Here is a 22,119-nt window from a genome sequence, read left to right as displayed (position 1 = left end):
TCAACTTTATTCCTGTGCTTGAGTTGGCCTGATATCTTACATATGTGACATATAGCTGAAAGCTTTAATGGTCAAAGTTGATGTCATATGGGCCTTCTTCAAAACACAGTCTAAATTTCTACTGTTACAGTCTCTGGGAACAAGTTTAGACTTTTTTTTTGTAGACGTGCGAGCACCCTGCACCCTTCACATAAGGGGATGCCTCTAACCCCTAAAATTATTTACTCTATTACACAACAGTATGGAAAAGGGAAAACTCCACTGACACCACGTTGTTTCAACACCTTTCCATCAGTCAGTCTATCAGCATTTGTAGAAATGTATGTTGATAGACTGACAGCCTCCAAGGACATTTTGCCATGGGAGGAGGTGCTAGGGTCTGATGGCATGGGGGCCATCAAATATGTAATGCCACAGGCATCTGACGGGAGAACCTCCGACAGTGAAGCCAAGGGCTGTAAAAGCACCTTTAAAGATCCAGCACCTAAAAGCCAAGTAAAACTTCTGTGAGGGTCAAACAGACATCCTTACCTTCTCCAAGTAATGTTTTTCCTAAGGTAGGATGTCCTAGATAGGCACCTGAGCATCTCAAGACAAAAGAAAATGTACATCATATAATATGTGAAATTTTGAAATTACACTGAGGAAGACAAAATCCACTTGTGCCATTTACAGCTAATATATTGACTTGCATATAATTTGACTGACAGCAGTAACCATAATATATGGCTAACAATCATGATTAATACACAAGGACAGTACGTATGACACATGGCTCATAATTAGAAGTTATGTACCTACCATAACGTTCCATGTTAGTTGTCTTCTCTCGCCTTCTTTCTTGCTGGATGGGTTCGGAGCCGATCCTCGGCTCCGACTCGGCACTTGCTAAGCTCGAGAGTCACTTTTACCAGCTCGAGGCAGCCCCATATCCCATGATGCAAGGTGGTAATTACCCAGATCTCGTTTGGTATCTAGAGGAAAAACTGCCTATAAAAACTTTCCACTAAGGAAAGAGAAACACTAACCTAAAAAGGCTGTAATGGAAACCAGGTAATCAAGGACAAGAACTATCTGGTGTCCAAGGAAGAAGAATCTTCCAGAGAAAAAGGGGAGATCAAGGTCTGTCTAGGCTAGGGGGACAGGAGGGAGGGACGCAAGAAAGAAGGCGACAGAAGACAACTAACATGGAACGTTATGGTAGGTACATAACTTCTAAATGTTAAGTTGTCAATCTCGCCTTCATTCTTGCTGGATGGGACCGCGTCCCTAGCACCTCTGTCCTGGGTGGCTCAATGGAACAGACTCTTGAGAACAGTGGAACCAAAGCTTGCCCTGTCCCTGGAGGCCAAATCCAATTTGTAATGAGAAACGAAGGTATGAGGAGTGGCCCAAGTGGCTGCTGCACAAATAGTATCTAAGGGTAGTCTAGCCTGAAAGGCTGTAGAAGTGGCTAGACCTCTTGTGGAATGAGCTTTAGGTTTTGAGTTCAGCTGTTTGCCCCTAAGCTGATAAATTTCAGAAATGGTGGAAGATAGCCATCTAGATAAGGTCACTTTAGAAACAGGGAGACCTCTTCTATTTTCAGCATAAGACAGGAAGAGCTGATCGGACTTCCTAAATTGCTTTGTTCTATCCAAGTAATATCTAAGTTGGCGATGAACATCTAAGTAATGCAATTTTTGTTCCGCCCTGTTAGAATAATCTGGAAAAAATACAGGGAGATCAATGGATTGGTTTAAATTTGCCTTAGAAGCAATCTTGGGCAAAAAGGATGGGTTGGTTCTCAAGGATACTCTGTCTTTGTGGAAGACCAAATAAGAGGGATGAACACAGAGGGCATGAAGTTCAGACACTCTTCTAGCCGAGGTAATAGCGACTAGAAAAAGTGTCTTCCAAGAAAGAAACTTTAATGAACATGAAGCAGCCGGTTCAAAAGGGGGAAGAATCAAGGATGTCAGCATTAAATTTAAATCCCACTGTGGTGGAGGATCTCTAACAGAGGGTTTAAGAAGGAAAACTCCTTTGAGAAAGGCTTTACAAAGTTTGTGGGACATAATGTTGTGGTCTGCAAGGCCGACATGAAAGTTCGAGACTGCAGCCAACTGAACTTTGACTGTGGAAGACGAAGAACCTGAGTGAAAAATTTCCGCAAGGAAATCCAAGACCGACTGAATAGGGGCAGTAAAGGGGTCTATGTTCTTAGATTTTGCCCAAAAAGAGAAGCGTTTCCACTTGCTAGAATAAATCCTCCTGGCAGAGGACTTAAGAGAAGCTACTATGATATCTCTAACGGGGTTAGAGATCATAGGAAGCCTGGCTAAGGAAGGAAGTGGAGCAACCAAGCTGTGAGGTTGAGAGAAGGAACTGACCGGTGCAGTTGACCCGACTGGTGGGTCAGAAGATCTGGAACTGGGTCCAGATGCCAAGGCCACACCAAAAGATGGCGATGAAGGAACGGGAACCAAATTTGTCGAGGCCAGTAAGGGGCAATGAGAATCATTTTGGCTCTCAAGACGGTAGCTTTCTGGAGTACTTGTGGTATCAAAGGAAAGGCATAAAGAAGTCCCCGGGGCCAATCTTGGGTAAGAGCGTCTCTGGGGGGATGGCCCGGAAGTGGGAAGAGAGAGAAGAAGTCTGGGCATTTGCTGTTTTGGGGTGTAGCAAAAAGATCGCAGCATGGGCGACCCCACTTCTGAAAAATCTCCTCCTCAATGGATTGCTTGAGAGACCACTCGTGAGGCATGAGAATAGCTCTGCTCAATCTGTCCGCTACTATGTTGGTTTTCCCGGGGATATGCGTTGCTACCAGAAACCGATGAGAGGAGCTCGCCCATTGCCAAAGTCTGAGAGCTTCTCGACACAAGGGATAGGACTTGGTTCCGCCCTGCTTGTTGATGTACCACACGACGGACATGTTTGTCCGTGTGAACTGCAATAGTCCCTAAAGGGAGAAAGTCGTCGAGGGCTTGCAACGTTAAAAGCACTGCTCTCATCTCTAGGACATTTATGTGCAGGTGGTATTCGAACGGTTGCCATGTGCCATGAACCATCCTGCCCTGATAATGCCCCCCCCACCCGATCAGGGAGGCATCCGAAGTGACCGTGGCTACCGGGGCCGGGGGAACAAATGGTCTGCCCTGATGAACTAGAGGAGAGGAAATCCACCAGGATAGATGGTTCTTGCAGGTCTGTGCCACCAGAATCTTGTGACGCATAGGAAGCTGTTGGAAGGATCATTGGGTGAACAACATCCATTGTAGGAGACGCATGTAAAAGCGGGCCAGAGGAAGTGTTATGGCAGCTGCCATGAGGCCCAAGACTTTCAGGACCAACCTGGCTTGCGCCCTGTTGCTGGATAGGATGATCCGAACGTGGTTTTGGATATCTAGGATTCTCTGACTTGTTAGGTTTGCTGACATCCGAGTAGTGTCTAGATTTGCGCCTATAAAGGTAATAGATTGGCAGGGTGACAAGGAAGACTTTTCGAAGTTGACTGAAATTCCTAAGTGGCCGCAGAGACGTAGAGTGTAATCTCTGGCTTGGAGGAGTTGATGCCTGGTGGTGGCTGAGAGGAGCCAGTCGTCGAGATACGGAAACACCTGGAATCATTGACGTCTCAGGTGAGCCGTGACCACTGCCATGCATTTGGTGAACACTCTGGGGGCTGTAGTGAGGTCAAAGGGCAGGGCTCTGAATTGAAAATGACTGGTCCCCAGCCGAAAGCGGAGAAAACTTCTGGAGCGTCTGTGAATCTTTATATGATAGTACGCATCCTGAAGGTCTATGGAGCACATCCAGTTGTCTTTGCCCAGAAAGGGCAAAATCGATTGAAGTGTGACCATCCGAAATCTTGTCTTTTTGACAGACTTGTTGAGCCTGCTGAGGTCTAATATTGGTCTCCAGTCTCCCGTCTTTTTGGGAACCAAAAAGAACCTTGAGTAGATTCCGGACTCTAAATGATCTTTTGGTACTGGCTGGATGGCCCTTTTCTTTAGAAGCTTTGACACCTCTAATTTCGCAATTTCCCTTAGACTGGGTGGTACGTCTGGAAGGGAATCTCTTTGAGGGAAGGGGCTTTCCTCGAAGGGAATCTTGTAACCCTCGGATATGATCGACTGTACCCATTTGTCTTGAGAGAGGGAAAGCCAGGCTTCTGGGTACAGCGACAATCGTCCCCCGACTGCCTCCAAGGGTGGGCAGTCGGGCAACACCTCAGGGATGCTGGAAGGGCTTGTCAGAGAGAGGCTCTCTGGAGCCCTGGTTTTGCGGACCCCCTCTGCCCCTAGGGCAGCGTCTATTGTTATTACCCCCTCTGCCTCTGGGGGTAAACTGACCATGTGCGTCCGGCGTCACTCCCTGAGATTTTTGGAACCACATCTCCCCCCCCTTCTGACCTTTGGGATAAGGCCTGGAAGGGGTGGAGAAACGGACTCCTACAGCAGAAAGAGTTTTGCCGTCTTGCTCGCACCTGATCAAAGTGTCCTTCACCTGAGGACCAAACAATTTTGATCCATCAAAGGGAGAGTTTGTGAAGGACGCCTTAAAGGGGTCAGCAAAATTACAGAGCCGCATCCAGGACTGACGTCTGAGAGCCACTCCTGTGCCTGCAGCTCTACTTGCCCCATCGGCTGCATAAGAAATGAGCCGCATGGAGGAGTTGGTTATGGAATTAAGGATTCCCAGCTGAGAAGCAATCTTTTCTTGAGTTCCTGCTGCTGAAGGATCCTGTACTACTTCACCTAATTCTTTAAGGATGTCCCTTTGAAGTCTGGTGAAGTGACATAAATAATTCAGCGAACGCATAGCAAAGGTCGCCGAGGAAAACATCCGCTTGCCATACCTGTCCATGGTCCTAGACTCCTTGTTAGGAGGATGGACTGGTACGGAAGGATCTGCAAATTCCTTCTTGGTGGCGGCCGCCACCACCATGGCATCAACCGGGACACCTTTGGTAAGAAACTGCTTTTCAGCGGGGGCCGTAATAAATTTTGAAGGTCTCCTGGGGACTGGTTCCACCGAATCAGGAGATGCCCACGCCTTTCGAGCTATGACCTCCATGAGAGGGTCGAAAGGCGGAGACACCCAGGAGGTGGAGGGTCGAGATCCAAAAGCCTCCAGGTACACCGATTCATCCTCGGAGGGGTTAATGGATGGCCAGTTCCCCCTCTGTTTAAGGAGCTCAAGGATGTCTGAAAAGGAGACATCCTCAGAGGGGTATCTTGGGGACCCCTCCGATTCATCCAAATCGGTATCCGATGTTGTAGACTCAGGGGTGTCCAAGTGCTTCCTCTTGCAGGTCTTCTTACACGGGGGTTCACCTGAAGGATCAGGAGAAACCTCGGAAGAGGAAGTTCTTCCCAATGGGGAAACCTGGGGCGATGGATCTCTGGGTCTGGGAGCAAGAGAGCAGGAAGAGGTATCTACAGGCACCGTAGAGGGAGGAGCTAAAGGAACAGAATGCTGACTGAGCTCAGGGGCTAGCACACTCCTCATCACCTTGAAGGCTCCTCTACCAGGGAGGGCCGGGAGATCCCGCTCCGAAGAAATGGGGATTCCTGGTCCCACTGAAAGGGAATGCTCCGAAGCAAATGTCAGGGCCGAGCTCACCAAGGCCGAAGCCCCGAGAGGGAGAGCGGGGTCAGACAAGGGTCCGATGCCACTCGCCCCCTCGGAACCAACCAGGGAAGCCCGATGCTCGGATCCCTCCAAGGAAGGTCTCAAGGAGGAGATAGGAGTCAAGGACGACGGAGCCAAAAGGTGTGGTATCGGCTCCGAAGCCGCAGCAGTCACGGTACCAATAAACTCCGGCTCCGAACTCTGTAGGAGAGTCGAAGGAGGAATCTCAGGAGGGTGTAGAATAGCGGTCGTCTGTTGTGACGGGCTATGGAGCATTTGGGCTAGTGCCTGTGATTTTAATAGCCTACTCACCACTCTCTCTAAATCATGGTCTGATAGCCTGGAAGACCTCGATGGATGGCTCCGCTCCGAAAGCAGGGGGGAAGCTGGAGCCGAGTGTATAGATTCCAAAGAAGGAGATCTAGACCTCTTTTTGAACGGAGCCATCGGAGCCGAAGAAACCTCGGCTCCAGGCGGAGCCGATAACTTATCGGCTCCGAGTGGAGGCATAGATATCTCGGCTCCAGCCGGAGCCGAGACATGCTTCGATGCTAGGGTGTCGGCACCAGCTGGAGCCGACACAGCTGCCGAAGCCAGGGTATCGGAGCCGAACGGCGCCGATACTGTAGCTTCCACTAAGGAAAGATCGGCTCCGGACGGAGCCGATGTCGACTCCGGCGGAGTCGAAACCAAGACCACCGACTTGGACACCGAAGCCTAGGGCTTGGAGGGCTTCCCGGAACTGACCTTGGCCAGGGAGCTCTCAGGCTTAAGCAGACCCCTGAGGATCAATTTATTTCTATGTTCCTGCAGGACTCTCTGGCTAAAGGAATGACAGATAGCACAGGAGTCCTGCAGGTGTAGGGGTCCCAGGCAATAAATACAAGTGTGACCGTCTGTCAGAGACATCTTCTGACAGCACGAGTCACACTTCTTGAAACCTGAGACCCTAGTATCTTTAAACATGTCTGACCTAAAACACACACACAACAATCAGACCTAAAAAGATACTAATAACCAATTTATTATTAAGAGTAAATAATTAGTTATTATTAACAGTGACACAACACACACACACCTAATTTGTGACAGGAACTGTGAGGGTGGGAAAAAGCCTAAGGCCCGAAACACAGAAAACTATGGAAGAGTGAACTAAGTGGGAATATACCACACAACACCCACCTAGGAAATCCTGACAGGAACTGTAAGGGAGGGTAAGGCCTAAGGCCCAAAGCTCTAAGACCTAAGAATAAGGGTTAAAGAAAGGGGTATGGAGCTAAGAGAAAATAGGATTTACTAAAATTGCTATAAAGAAAAAAATTTAGGGAATTGGATCTAAATATCCTGACTAACAACAATATAAAATCACTTACCAGGAGCTGGTAAAAAAAAGATGACCTCATTAGCGAAGCGGCAGACGAGATCTGGGTAATTACCACCTTGCATCATGGGATATGGGGCTGCCTCGAGCTGGTAAAAGTGACTCTCGAGCTTAGCAAGTGCCGAGTCGGAGCCGAGGATCGGCTCCGAACCCATCCAGCAAGAATGAAGTTGAGATTGACAACTTAACATCCACTGTTAATTTTGAGCCATAGAAATGAGGTACCTGCTGAAGCAAAACCCAATCTACCAAAGTTCTGTCTAGGTGCAGCTGAAGCCTATGACATGAGATGAACTAATAATATACACACACGCACACACACACACACACACACACACACACACACACACACACACACACGCACACACACGCACACACGCACACACACGCACACACACGCACACACACGCACACACGCACACACGCACACACACGCACACACGCACACGCACACACGCACACACGCGCACACACGCGCACACACACGCGCACACACACGCACACACGCACGCACGCGCCTCTCATGTGGCCAGAACAGAACAGTACTCAAGCTTGGAGAATCATGTCTTAAATATTTGATATTTATACATTATTTTCTTGTGGCACAAGGTGTAAGTGAAGTCAGTTTAGAGAAAGAAGACAGGCGATGCAGGGTTCAAATGCAGTTAACTGGTAAATGTGGGGTGGATTTGGGTTAATGGTTAAAGTCTTCACCTCCTAGACACAAGGTACAGGGTTTAATTTTGACCTAAGGATATCGGCTAGGCTTAAAACGGCCCTTCAGGGTCAGATAATTCTATTATATATTCACACACTCTTATTTTATTCTGTCCTCAAGCCATATGGCATTTAGAACAACGGATAAATCTGTCAAAAGTTTGCCCCAAGCACTTAAAATGTCTGTGTTACTTTCAGATGTTCCCTCTTGACTTTAAAGCAAGCCATACTACTAAGGCTGGACAGCACTCTACATCAGGGGTGTCCAACAGGTGGCCCTAGGGCCACACTTTGACCTGCTGATGCATTTTACCTGGCCCTCAGCATGTCCTATAACAAACTGATTTGAATGGACAGATGCATGTTGGACATGGTAATGCCCACCCCCCCACCACAAACCTTGCCAAATATGGTAAGTGGCCCTGAGTCAAAAAGGTTGGACACCCCTGTTACACCATCCACACCACCCACTGTTCACAACTTCTCTGCTCAAGAATCAAGGACAAAGCCAAAATAAACTGGGCTTAAAATCTCGCACTGTTTTGAAATTTTACTCACTTAAAAAGTTAATTCAACAGGTTTTGTATCAACATGCATTTTCTGAATAACAAATATTAGATTCTTAATGTTTGATACCTGTCATTACTAACTTACTTTAAACCACAATCATTTATTTACCAATCAAAAATTCTACAAGGGACAGACCAAAAGTAGGAGACAAAATCAGGGACATTTGAGAGGTAAGACACCATCTCTGGGACAGCAAGTGTAGTCTCCATCAGTTGTTGAAAAAAAAACATTACTTCACTAGCACACAGACAGACAAAGTATGTCTTGTGAATGACACAGTCTTGAGCATCATCTGCCTATTTACATTCCAAGGAGTATGACTTTTTAATCAATTAGTGAAAATCTTTAACAGGGGGCAACAATAGTTATATGCCGGTTTAGCCTAGAAATCATTCCTGTTAAATGCTATACATTTCTGGATATTCACAGTGTAATCAATTTGGTGCTTTTAAATGCATGTCTTATTACACAATTCAACATTCAGCTTTCTGTTCAGCTCAAATAAAAGTTTTAAAAATGTTTTAATCTACCTGCATGCTGTTGATTTTATTATCATAACCATGGTCTCCATGTATACATCTTCCTGGTTTTTTGGTGATAGACTCTTGTTTCCTGTAAGACACAAAACAGAAACTTTTTTTTTTTTTTTTTTACTGTACAAGCAACAGTTGCCAGTCTATGGCAGGTTTTCACCCACAAAAAGGTTGGAAGGGGAACTATAATTAGGCTGTTAATTTAAGTACAACTTGGGATTCAGTAACAAAAATTTGGAAAAAAAAACAATGGCCACAGTATTATCAACTGTAATTTCTTACAGGGATTTTTTTTTAGTAGCTGCTTTATTTTCTGGCTCAAATTATGCCTTGATCTAGATATAAACAATTTAAAAATCTAAAAAAATAAATTCTAAAGCTTTGCCTGAATATCTCATCTCTGGACAACGTCTAGTGTATTTCTGAACCAATGGTCAGTAGTGATCATTAAACTTGCTAAATAAATGAAAAACAGAGTACTTAATCCCAGTGATCATTATATGAAAACCAGCACAGGGTAACTCCTCACACTGATTAAAATATTGAACCTGTAAGGATACAACTTTTTTGATCAAGACTCACAAAGAAAAAAAAATGGCCATGTAGTCCAGAGTTAATTTAAGAATTTTAATGATTACTTCTGGGTGAAATATAATACCAAAAGAACGGGAAGGTGAGGTAAACTAGAAATAGAAACATCAGGACATGATAAAAACATACTATCCCTGGTTTGGCCCAAAATGACTGACATCAAACCAGATCAATTTGTGATCATGCAAAATTCAGTCTGCTGTGTACATGTCTTCCAAATGAGATGATGAACTGCAGGTCAGATCAACATCCTTAACAAAAATATACATATATGTGCGTGTGTATATATATGTATGTATATTTAAAACATAGATTTTAATTTTACACTTCTTGATGCCCATCCTAAACTATCAATATTACTGGCCAGAGACTGATCAAGACAAGCACTACCTGGCAGTCACACATTGCTACACTTAAAACTGACCACAAGGCTTGCCAGACCTCCTTGGAAGGTAACCGATGAAGCTTCATCAATGACAGATGCTTTATATGGTGAGAAAAAAGGATAACACTGCATATTTTATACTGACCAATAGGTCAGAAAATAATGTGCCTTAAATGGTAAACTACATGAAATAAAGGCTATCTCCTGAATATATAAACTTCATATTTCTGATCCAAACTTTGCCTTCACAGTTCTGGTCTTCTATCTACACATGCTGTTTTTGCACACAATTTCCATAAGCGACAAGATACTAAAGGAGTGGTGCACAGCAGTGGTGTACCTCAGAACTAATGCAGCTCATGATGCTGACAAACCAGATCTGGGCACAATAGAACCAATGTCAAACTATAACATGGAGTAAATGCAAATTTTCTCCAAAAATAATATTTCAGCATTAGCTCATGAAGGAAGAATGACTTGTTTTTATAAATGCAATTAGGCTAACACATCAGATCTCAATAGTTGTAGACATGTTACTTTCTAAGTACACTGGCTCATGAAACCCCATTCCTTTCTAAGGTAAATGTGCATACTTCCCACAATGTCTTGATAAACTGAGGCCTGCAAATGTCTTTAGTTAAATGTTTTGTATTTTACAAGGGGTTTTCACACTAGGGTCTATATGCATCTGCTGTCTGCCACAGTGGTGCAGCAGTTAGCATTGTCACCTCACAGCAAGTGGTTCTCCAGTTCAAGTTTCGGCTGGAGCGCATTCTGTGTGAAGTCTGCAGGTCGAGTGAGTTTTAAAGACATGCAAGAGGTGCGCGCGCATGTGGGCCTTCTGTGAAAGTTGGGCGCCAGGCTGGCAACTCGATACTGTAAAAACTTCACTGCCACTCAATCTGTGGACCAGTGATCTGCTGTGGTGACCCCTACTGGGATAAGCCAAAAGGCATTGCTTTGGTCTATATGTATCTGTTGCAGAACTTTTTGCTTTTTTTCTTACACCTTTACTTGGTACTCATGTTGGTGTATGTGTGTGTGTGTGTGTGTGTGTGTGTGTCTTCTTGTTCACAGGTTATTACTACGCTAACAGCTCTTCAACTCAACAGTCCTTACAAACCTAGCCGATTTTACCCAATTTTCTATCCCTAGAGGAATGATAACAGGTGCCAGCAAGTAGGGTTTTGACAATTTGTACAGGCAGTCTGTACAGTCACTGTCCATAAGGGACATAGGTGCCACCCCGGGAGTGGATTTGTGATTTCCCATCCACTGGTCCAGATTGTGTTTAAAGATGGGCAGGGAAGGACTCTGCTTCACGTGACTAGGAAGCCTATTCAAGTAGAGGGGCAATCTTTGGGACACATCTGGCTCTCCAGCATGGTCTATTCATGTCAGAAATCAGGTATAGGTCATTAGTGTGGGTGGCTCTTGTACAGTTAGTTTTGTGAATATGCAACATTTTCATCAGGGCTGGATCAAATACTACCTTGTAGGTCAGGTATGGATCACCCCTCAATAATCTGTACGAAAGTGATTACAGTGATAGGACTTTAAAAATGGTCTGCAAATGACTTGTTGGTTACACACTGCATGTTTCTGGTGAGAAACCTATGAGGACGCTCCGACTGTTGCAGGTACCTGTCAACGTACATGTCAAAGGGTGCATTGTACTCAATTATTGGTCTGATAAGGGCCAGGTACAGTGGTACTATGACATCCTTAGATATGGATGCCATGCCGTTACTTATAAGCAGTACCACATAGATGGATTTCCTCACCACCGTGGACACACAGTGGTCAAAGTTCAGATTATCTGAGTACCCAGATCTCTTGCCATTGGGTCCACTCTTGGGGAAGTGTTATCAATGTTGCAAAATGCAGGGGTGTTTGATTATCCAAAGGATATTATAATGCCCTTCTCATTTAGTTTGAGGCTACGGCTCTAACGACAATCAATAGTCTGCATCAGTCTTTTCTGTAGGCTATCGACATCGCTTGGGAGTCAGTGATTGCCCTCAACTTAGAGTCATTAGCAAACTTGGTCAGTCAAAGGTTATCTACATTAGCCATGACATCTGAGAAGTATATTCCAAACAGGAGGGGGCCCAGCAATGAGCCCTGTGGTACTGCACTGGCAACTGGCCTCTAGCTGGATGTGGATTTCCCCCACTCTAATAATGAGTCCTATTCCATGAGGCATTTGTCTATCCATCTGGTGACGTCGAGGTTTATGCCCAATTTTGTGAACTTATTTATAATACCCGAGCAGGCTATTGTGCCAAATGCCTTGGTACAGTCAAGGCAGGCAGTATGCACTGATGTACCCTCATCCATGGCCTTGGTGAGGCTCCCAAAAGTCCAGCTGACTGAGCAGGCAGAACCTGCTCTACACAAAACCAAATTGGGTCTGGTCTAGAGTCTGAGATTTCCAATGTTGTTAATCAGGACCAGGATTATCCTTTCCACAGCCATGCAAATAAGGCCTGTCAGACTCATCGGTCAGCAGTTTCCTGGGTCCACTGATGCCCCCATGTGGGCTGTCCTACACTGTACAAAGTCTGCCTAGAGACTGCGGTTAAACAGAGATCTAAGTTGGTCTGCTAAGTCATGTTTCAAGCTATTTAATAAGCACCCTGGGTTTCCATTAGGGCACACTGATTCAGTGTTTCTAGCTTTAGAGAGGGCAGTGACGATCTGTTCTTTTGTGGTAACAGGCGAAGGAATGGTAGGCGGTATTTCATGGGAAGTGACCAGATGTGATGAGTGGATGAAATCTGAGCTGAATTTATTTGCCAGCAGGTTTGCTATTTCTTCTGGATGAGTACAGGTACTGCCATCCACAGCCAATACAGCGCATTGACGAGTGTTTCCCTTAAGATTTTGGACATAACTAAAAAATGCTTTGTTGTCGTCCTTTGCCTGAGTGGGTATTTTAGTCTCAAATTTAGCCTTTGAAGACTTGGTTAGTTCCCTGATTTGCCTGTTGAGACTACTGTAGGATTGTTGTGCACCCTTCCCTCTTACTACTAAACCGGAATTTCTACCATCAACTGTAGTCTATTTATGCCAGGGGTCCACCACAGGGACTTGTTTTTCTGGCTAAACCTGGGTTTAGTTTAGTCAAATACTGCCATTTCTATGCAGTTAAGTGGTTGTACAGGGCATCTGAGTATACTTCTGCATAGGCATCCATACTTTCGAGGACATGAGGAGCTTTAAAATTACCTATGCCATCACTTAATAGAAGGTAATTTCTCTTGGAAAAAATATTTAGAGTTTGATGGGCATTCTACTGTTACATTTATTTCAAAAGGAGACTTATTTATGATCCAATCTTACCAACGAGGACATTACGCTTAGGGGGTGCAAAGCTTCCCCATGTTTGTGAGTACTATGTCAAGGATATTTGAACCTATACTGGAAGTGCAGACCATCTACTCCAGAGCATCTGCACCGATAAAGTACAGGAATCTCTGAGGTTGCATATTAGTGGTCATGTGCATTTCCCAGTTTACTGTGAGGCAGTTAAAATTGCCCATGAGTAGTGTGTTGGGCTGAATGGTAGGCAATTCTAGTATAATCAGTTAAGTAGAGTGGTGTTCATGGTTGGGGGCCTGTTACTAGCAATGATAATGGTAGGGGATTTTGCCTATGGCCAGCTGGACATGGAGTAGCTCAGGCAAGATATCCTGCTTGACCAACCTTGATATGTGATGTTTTTTTTAATGTAAATGGAAACACCTCCTCCTTTCATTTTTTCCTTTTCAGACAGTTGTTAAACTGTATGTTTCAAAATACAGCTTAATCATTTCACATATGCTATACCGACCGAAACAATGAGACTGAAATAAATCTACAGTTAGAGCGGTCTGACTTGGTAATCTGAGTATATTACTTAAGTCCTGGGTCCCTATGCATTCATGAGCAACAGTGCTACAATTATTTAGGGAATTTCTGCACAAATTCCATAATACCTTAATAAAGGTAAGTTTACAAATGTCTCTCTTCAAATGTTGAGTTTTGTTACAGATTCTCTCTCTGGTGGGTTGGGGTCCCATAAGCATCTGCTATGGTACTTTACTTTTCCTGCGTCCATCTTATTTTGTACATACCATAGAGTAAACAGGTCTGAGATTTCTTGATAAGCAGACCATTTCTGCACTGATGCAATTTAATGCTGCAACTAGTTGGGTCTGGAGTGTTAAAAAAAGGCTGGCATCCAACTTTGTACCCTTATATTCCAATTAAAATATCAAAAGTACTTTCCCTTCAACACACGCCCAGACACATACACAGCCAAACATCCACATGCACACACACATTTATAATCTGGAAAGAGGTATACAACTTTTGGTTATGGCATTTCAGAAATTAAACTAAGAATTAGAGTCTGAAGATCTTCCTCCACGGCCTCAGTAGCTTAATTCTCCCTTCCCTTAAAGTCTGGAATATGGGAATCCTTGCTGAAAGAAACGTATTGCAAAGGTAGCAGACATTCACCCTCTGCAGAGTCACCGTTACTCTAGCCCAGTGCTACCACATTCAGTAATCACCTGCTAAGTCTTCCTAATCCCTTATAGCCAAAACCCTGTTCATAACCTCAAAACATGACTATATTTTACATTAACTTGCATTTTTAAATAACAGAAGGAAACAGTAAGCCTTTCAGTCTCTGGAGTGCTAAAAAAGGCTTGCATCCTGCTCTGCATCCTTGAAATCCAAGGTGAAGCAAACGCAGGCAGAAAGTAGTAAATATACAGAGTTTATTTAGAGGCATAAGCGCTTTCGTCCCATACAGTTAATTTATCAGGAACTTCATCAGAAACAGTATATGTAAGTAAAAGATGACATCATATCCTCTCTTGGAGCCCAAATGTATAAACACACCCCCTTAATATAAATATATGAATATGCATATAAACACTATATTAGTATCAAGAATTTAAGAATACATAAATAAAAAACACTTAATTATACACAAAAAGGCATAAAAGCAATCTAAAATATAAAAGAATTAGAAAATTTTAAGAAATGCAAAAACAATTACTATAAAAAAAACTATATTTTGAGAGCTTTCAGTTTTAAAAGACTAGAGATAGACAGGCTTTCATTTAAACCTGGCCAGTATATGGAATTCAGGTGCATTTGCTATATTAATTCCAATTTTTCCAAAAAATAGGGCCATACACCACACCTCTTTCTGATACAGATACAACTTCTCAAACAATACATTTAAACATGTGTCCTTGGATTTAATGTGACATGCTTTGCTAGAGCATTCACTTCACAACAATCTCTAATATTTCTCACGTTTCCCAATCCTGTTTTTGAGTTTACATTCTGTCTTTCCCATATAAAAACAAACAGTTAGAACATACAGCACAATAAACTAATTTCTCATTGTTACAACAGCATTTACGGGGTATCTTCACCTTCACATTATTGATTCTAAATGTATTTCCTTCAAAGATATAGGGGGCAAAATGTATACCTACCACAGCACCTTCCCCCAGTAAATGGAAAGTGCTGATCCTCAGAGGTTTTTTTTTTTTTTTAAATTAGAGCCTCTTCTAAATACACATGTGGGTCTATCCCCCACAAGCTCCCTAAGATCCTGGTCACCACTTAACTTCCATTTTTTTTGCAAGATCCAGACAAGGTCCAAACTCTGGACCCCACCCAGTTTGGGTTTGTGAAAGGCAGATCATGCCTTCTGAACCTAATCGACTTCTTTGAGGCAGTCACCAAAGCCGTAGACGAGGGTAAGGTGGTTCGCAAAGCCTATCTTGACCTCACAAAGGCTTTCGACACCATCCCCCAATTCTGGAATTATAGCTAAACTCACTAAACTAGGTCTAAATCCCTATGTCACAAGATGGGTTGCTAACTGGCTCACTGACAGAACCCACACTGTAAAAGTTGCAGACTCCAAATTTGACTTCAAACCAGTGACAAGTGAAGTACCACAGGGTTCAGTTCTGGGACCTCTTCCTGTTTGGTATCTACTTCTCTGAAGTACAGGCTAACACAGAAGGCCTCTGGCTAACGATGGTCACAGATGACTGCAAACTAGGAGCCATAGTCAAGTCCCCAAATGATGTGGACATCCTACAGAATGGCCTCACTGAGACAGATGCCTGGTGTCAGAGGCATGGCCTCAAGCTCAATACCAAAAAGTGCATTGTCATCCCCTTTGGTAAAAACTCTGCACCCATGAACTACCACATAAATGGCAGCCTACTTATTGCTGAATGTGTGATGAGACCTTGGGACCTAGGTGGACAGTAGTCTCTCCTTTGATAATCACATTGCCGCAGTAGTCAGGAAATCCTTCTATGTTGCACACCTCATCACAAAAGGGTTCTCATTCAGGAAAAAAGAGGTCATTGTTCCCCTCTACTCTTCACTCATTAGGCCCATTATAGAGTACAACGCCCCTTTTGGAATGTACCTCACAAGACATCTGCAGCAGCTAGAAAGGCCACAGAAGTACCTCACAAAGAGGATTACTGGCCTCAAACAGATGCCCTACACTGACCGTCTCAAAAAACTCCAGCTTTACTCTGTAGCATATCGCCTACTCCGAGGAGATCTCTACCTAACATATAAAGCTATGTTAAACCCAGAGCTGTTGGACATGCTACACCTATCCCAATCCCTCCGAGCTACACTCTCTAGGGACCTAAACCTTGTCACCACAATAAAAAGGACATGCTGGAGGGACAGATTCCTGTCCCAGAGACTTCCTATACTATGGAACAAGCTACCCATCTATGTCAAACAAAGTTCCCCAATAGCACTCTTCAAGAAAAATCTTGATGAGTGGATGGGAAATAGGAAATACACCCCGGGATCACTTCTGTGGCTCTGCCCGACAGGACCACAGGAAATTAACTTTCTTGGGTGGCGTAAGCCAGGGAACCTTGTTGGCTAGGCTTACTTAGGCCCTTGGACCAATAGCCTAGTACCTACCTATGTTCTTAATATGCAATGCATCATTTGAAAATGTAGAGGTGAAACTGGAATGGAAGTTCTGTTGTGGCACATGTGTCAGGGTATTCAAATCCAATCCACTTATAGCTGTTGAGCACTCCAAAGAACCAGCAATGGTAGTATCTGTAACAGTAGATCCGGCTATATTCTGATTGGAAGTAGGATTTAAGATCGGTAGAAAGTACCCATTATGCCTCTTATCCATAACTTCCTCCATCAGCTCCTCTATTACATTATTAGGGTACCCTCTCTTAGAAAACATGTCTTTCAATTTCAAACATTCATTCTCAAATGACTCCCACGAGGTCACCATATGGGCTGCCCTGACAAACTGGCTTTTAACCATGGCCTATTTTTGTGAGAAAAGATTAACCACTTCTATAGTGAAGGAAGCTACTGGAATATATGTTTTATTACGATAAATTTCTGATAAGAACCTGTAATTTATATGGTCTTTCTTCAGTAAAATGTCCAAGTATGGAAATAAATATCACAGATAGTGTTTGAGAACTTCAAGAATGAGGTCATGTTATTAATATACTGCAAGAATGTTTCAAGCTGATCCCTTGGTCCCTTCCACAAAATAAATATATCAAGGAAATGGGTATATGTATGGCAAAAAGGAAAGAATGGTGAATCCTTTAAAATTCGCCTTTCCCATTCACACATCACTATATTAGCATAAAGGCCCCCACAACATGAACCCATTCCCACCTCTTGGATCTGGAGACAGTATTCCTTCTCAAAAAGAATACAATTACTTTTAAGTACCATATCCAGGAGTTGTTCATGCATATTAATTTTTTGTTGTGGAATATTATTCAGATATAGGTAATCACAGAGTCATTTGTTCCCCTATTCAATTGGGTATAACTGTATACAAATCAACCACCATCAACTGTTATCAGTAAAAATTCATTATCATATATTATATTATTAATTTTTCTTAAAAAATCCCAGAAATCGACACATAAATGCAGTCTTCCCATTAAATACATCTTTAATTGCATGTCTAGTAATTTCGCCAGTGGGTGGGTTATTGAACCCCTGGCATGCACTATAGGTCGCACTGGGGGCTGATATATACTCTTATGTAATTTAGGTACCCCGATTATGGGGAATTCTACTGACAAAGTGTAGTTCATCGCTGGTTATTAAACCATCAATAAAGAGGTCTTGAATAAATCCATTTATTTTTCTATAAGTGCCATTCATTTAATTTAATGAACTCCTGTTATATGGGAGTATTCAGGATCAACCTCATTTTCTTGATGTAATCATCCTTATTCATGATGACCACACCACCCCCTTTTATCGGGTTTCATAATTCTAGCCCCCACAGAATGCTTAAGAAATTCTAATTCATCTATTTCATCATTACTCAGATTGCACTTTTGTCTCCTATTATTATTGTTTGCACACAGCATCCAATTCACAAACCTTTTCAAAAGTCTCTAAAGCCGGGTGAACAAGGGGGTTAAAAGTACCCTAAAAGGGTCAAAAACCTGCTCAACAATATGAAAAATTACACTGAAGTTAAGCTTTCACATATTGTTTGAGGTCAATTGATGTCTGCACTAAATTTCCACACTTACTTGGAATAAAGGAAAAACCTTTGGCAAGTAGGTCACAAGCAGTAAGATTCAATATTATTCAAATATTAAATCAGAAAAGTTATACACTTTAAAGTCCTTAGTGCTGTTTAATTCAATAGACAAAGGTGGTAGAAAATGTGTTTCCATCTAACAGGCCACTGTTAGAGTCCATCATGAGTTAATCCTCTATCTCTTCCCTCTCCATGACCCCCCTGTTGTTCCCCCCTGTTGGACCGGGAAGTTCCCTGTTGATAATTGGGATACTGTTGAAGCCCCTGGTTCTTGTTCATGACTTGTCGGTTCATGAGGCATTCGGGGGATAATCTTCCTCGTCTAAAAAATTATCCTCTGTGGGCTCATGGTTAATGTCAACAGTGGGGACATTTGAGTCCATCCTAGGGTAGTTATTGGTCCTACTTGGATACCAGGGGCAGGGCTGCTTAACATTTAAAATTGGGTCTCGCCTTACTCTAGTGTTTAACTGATTTGTCTTTTTCCAGATATCAGAGCATTATCACTGTGCTCCATGCACTGCAAGTGCATTTTATCATTTAAAAGGCTAGATTTAGTAATAATTGTTTAATCATTGTATTTTGTAACATTCACAGGAAGAAATGCGCTAGATATGAAAGTAATGCATTCAGAATCTCATTAAAGAGTGTGAGCACTGCTTATAGCTGTTACAGTCAGGTCTCAAGCTACGCAATAAAATCAGCCAGTACTGACCAGTAAATGACAGCGGCAGAATAAAAGGTTTGTTTCTGCCCATTTTCTGTTCTGATAACGTGTCCCTGACTTCCTGTTATACACTTAGAAAGTTACTACAACAAAAGGATGCATGTTTGGCTCCATTTTCTGAAGAATACAAAGTATGAAACACAAATGTATGTCATAATTTTATGAATTCGGGTCCTCAATAATTTGTATGAAAACCATGCACTTTATAAGGAACAGACTAAACATATGAGGCAAAAATCTGGACAGTTGGGAGGCATGAAAGGTAAGTGTAAACATAAGGGACTGTGTTGCACTGTTTTTCTGACAGTGCTCACTACGTGCTTTACAGCTTTGAAAGACAGCAAAACAATTAGCGTTTTTTGGGGGGTTTTTTTTGAACTAGTAGTAAAATGAGCAAATAAGGCTCCATGCACTAAAAAGAATTATGATCGGGTCGCTGACTCTAATCTACTATTATCAGTTCTCAGCATAGATGCCAAGATTCAGTTCTCAAGTTTGACTCTCGAAGTGAGTTTCTTGGCATACATGTGTCATTGGCAACCCAGACATAATCCTCTATGTTAAAAAATACTGTTCACTGTGTTTTAAATGTCCACTTTTCATCTTGTAATGACACTGTTTTTATTCAGCATGCAAGGAAAGCTAGGAATTCAACTAATCAAATGAGATTTCAGCAAAAAAATTAGAAGTTATGTACCTACCATAACGTTCCATGTTAGTTGTCTTCTCTCGCCTTCTTTCTTGCTGGATGGGTTCGGAGCCGATCCTCGGCTCCGACTCGGCACTTGCTTTAGCTTGAGAACTCCTTTTACCAGCTCGAGGCAACCCTATATCCCATGATGCAAGGCGGAACTACCTCAGATCTCGTTTGGTAGCTAACCTACCCTGCTAAGGACTAACCTAACATAATTAGGAAAACAAGTTCATAATAAGAGTCCTCATATGAAGGCTCAGGAGGAAAACAACCTGATAGGAACTCTTCAAGATCTGTCCAGGCCAGGGGGAAGGAGGGAGGGCCTTAAGAAAGAAGGCGAGAGAAGACAACTAACATGGAACGTTATGGTAGGTACATAACTTCTAAATGTTAAGTTGTCAATCTCGCCTTCATTCTTGCTGGATGGGACCGCGTCCTAGCACCTGTATCCCGGGTGGCTCAATGGAACAGACTCTTGAGAACTGTGGAACCAAAACTGGCCCTGTCTCTGGAGGCCAAGTCTAACTTGTAATGAGAGACAAAGGTATGAGGCGTGGCCCAAGTAGCTGCTGCACAAATGGTATCAATGGGTAGTCTATCCTGAAAGGCTGCAGAAGTGGATAGACTCCTGGTTGAGTGTGCTTTTGGTTTAGAAGATAGCTTCTTGCCTCTGAGAGAGTACACATAGGAAATGGTGGAAGTCAACCATCTGGATAAGGTCACTTTAGAAACTGGAAGACCTATCCTGTTTTCTGCATAGGAGACAAATAATTGGTCCGATTTCCTGAATTGTTTAGTTCTATGCAAATAGTACCTGAGCTGACGATGGACATCCAAAAAATGAAGCTTCTGTTCAGCTCTGTCGGAATAGTTTGGGAAAAAGACTGGTAGATCTATAGATTGGTTAATATTGGTTTGAGACACAACTTTGGGAAGAAAGGACGGGTTCGTTCTTAAGGATACCCTGTCCTTATGAAAAACCAAGTAAGGGGAATGAATGCAGAGAGCTTGAATCTCGGAAACCCTTCTTGCTGAAGTGACAGCCAGTAAGAATATAGTTTTCCAGGTCAATAACTTCAAAGAACATGAAGCAGACGGTTCGAAGGGAGGTAGCATCAAGGATGCCAACATTAAGTTTAGATCCCGTTGCGGAGGAGGATGCTTTATAGGCGGCTTTAGGAGAAAAACTCCTCTCAGAAAGGCCTTGCATAATCTACGAGACATAATGTTATTGTCATGCAAGCCAACATGATACTTAGAAATAGCAGCCAGTTGAACTTTAACTGTAGATGAAGAGGATCCTGAATGAAAAACCTCAGCCAGGAAATCTAAAACAGAATGTACAGGAGCAGTAAAGGGATCAATATTCCTGGAATTTGCCCAAATAGAAAAACGTCGCCACTTGCTAGCATAAACAGTCCTAGTGGACGACTTTAAAGACACTACTAAGATGTCTCTGAGTCAGAGATCATCGGTAGCCTGGCTAGGGAAGGAAGTGGAGCAACCAAGCAGTGAGGTTGAGAGAATGAATGGCCCGGTGCTGCTGACCCGACTGGTGGATCAAGAGATCCGGAACTGGGTCCAGATGCCAGGGCTGCACCAGAAGGTGACGATGCAGAGACAGAAACCAAATTTGTCGAGGCCAATAAGGGGCAATGAGAATCAACTTGGCCCTCAAAACGGTGGCTTTCTGAATGACTTGTGGAATCAAGGGAAAAGGAGGAAAAGCGTACAGAAGTCCCCGGGGCCAATCCTGGGTTAGAGAGTCTCTCAGGGGTTGGCCTGGAAGGGGAAAGAGGGTGAAAAATCGGGGCACTTGTTGTTTTGAGGAGTAGCAAAAAGATCGCAACAAGGAGTGCCCCACTTCAGAAAAATCTGATCCACTACAGATTGATTGAGAGACCACTCGTGAGGCATCAGAATGGATCTGCTCAGCCTGTCCGCCAAGAGGTTGGACCTGCCGGGGATGTGCGTTGCTATCAGAAACCGATGAGAGGAGATTGCCCATTGCCAAAGTCGGAGAGCTTCTCGACAACGGATAGGACCTGGTCCCGCCCTGCTTGTTGATGTACCAGACCACGGACATGTTGTCCGTTTGTACTGCAATAGTCCCCGTGGGAAGAAAGTCGTTGAGGGCCTGCAACGTTAAAAGCACCGCTCTCATCTCCAGGACATTTATGTGCAGATGGTTCTATGGGTTGCCACGTCCCGTGGACCATCCTGCCCTGATAATGCCCCCCCACCCGATCAGAGAGGCATCCGTAGTGACTGTGGCAACTGGAGGAGGGGGAACAAAG

The 22,119-nt window shown here is 43.4% G+C and overlaps 1 protein-coding gene across 1 annotated transcript in view; it reads right to left on the bottom strand.

Annotated features, from left to right (window-relative positions):
• The window catches only part of ENPP2 (ectonucleotide pyrophosphatase/phosphodiesterase 2), a gene marked incomplete in the record, with an annotated part of 2,364,887 nt that overhangs the window by 1,127,849 nt on the left and 1,214,919 nt on the right, over nt 1–22,119 (bottom strand). Inside the window, 1 exon segment of the mRNA XM_044066921.1 lies at nt 8,818–8,899. Coding sequence (XP_043922856.1) covers nt 8,818–8,899 — 82 coding nt within the window.

This window comes from Protopterus annectens, chromosome 3.part1, assembly GCF_019279795.1.
Source record: "Protopterus annectens isolate FY-2018-M chromosome 3.part1, PAN1.0, whole genome shotgun sequence".
NCBI classification, from domain to species: Eukaryota; Metazoa; Chordata; order Ceratodontiformes; family Protopteridae; genus Protopterus; species Protopterus annectens.
Note: the sequence above shows the minus strand (reverse complement) of the source record. Positions and strands in the feature narration are given on the sequence as shown.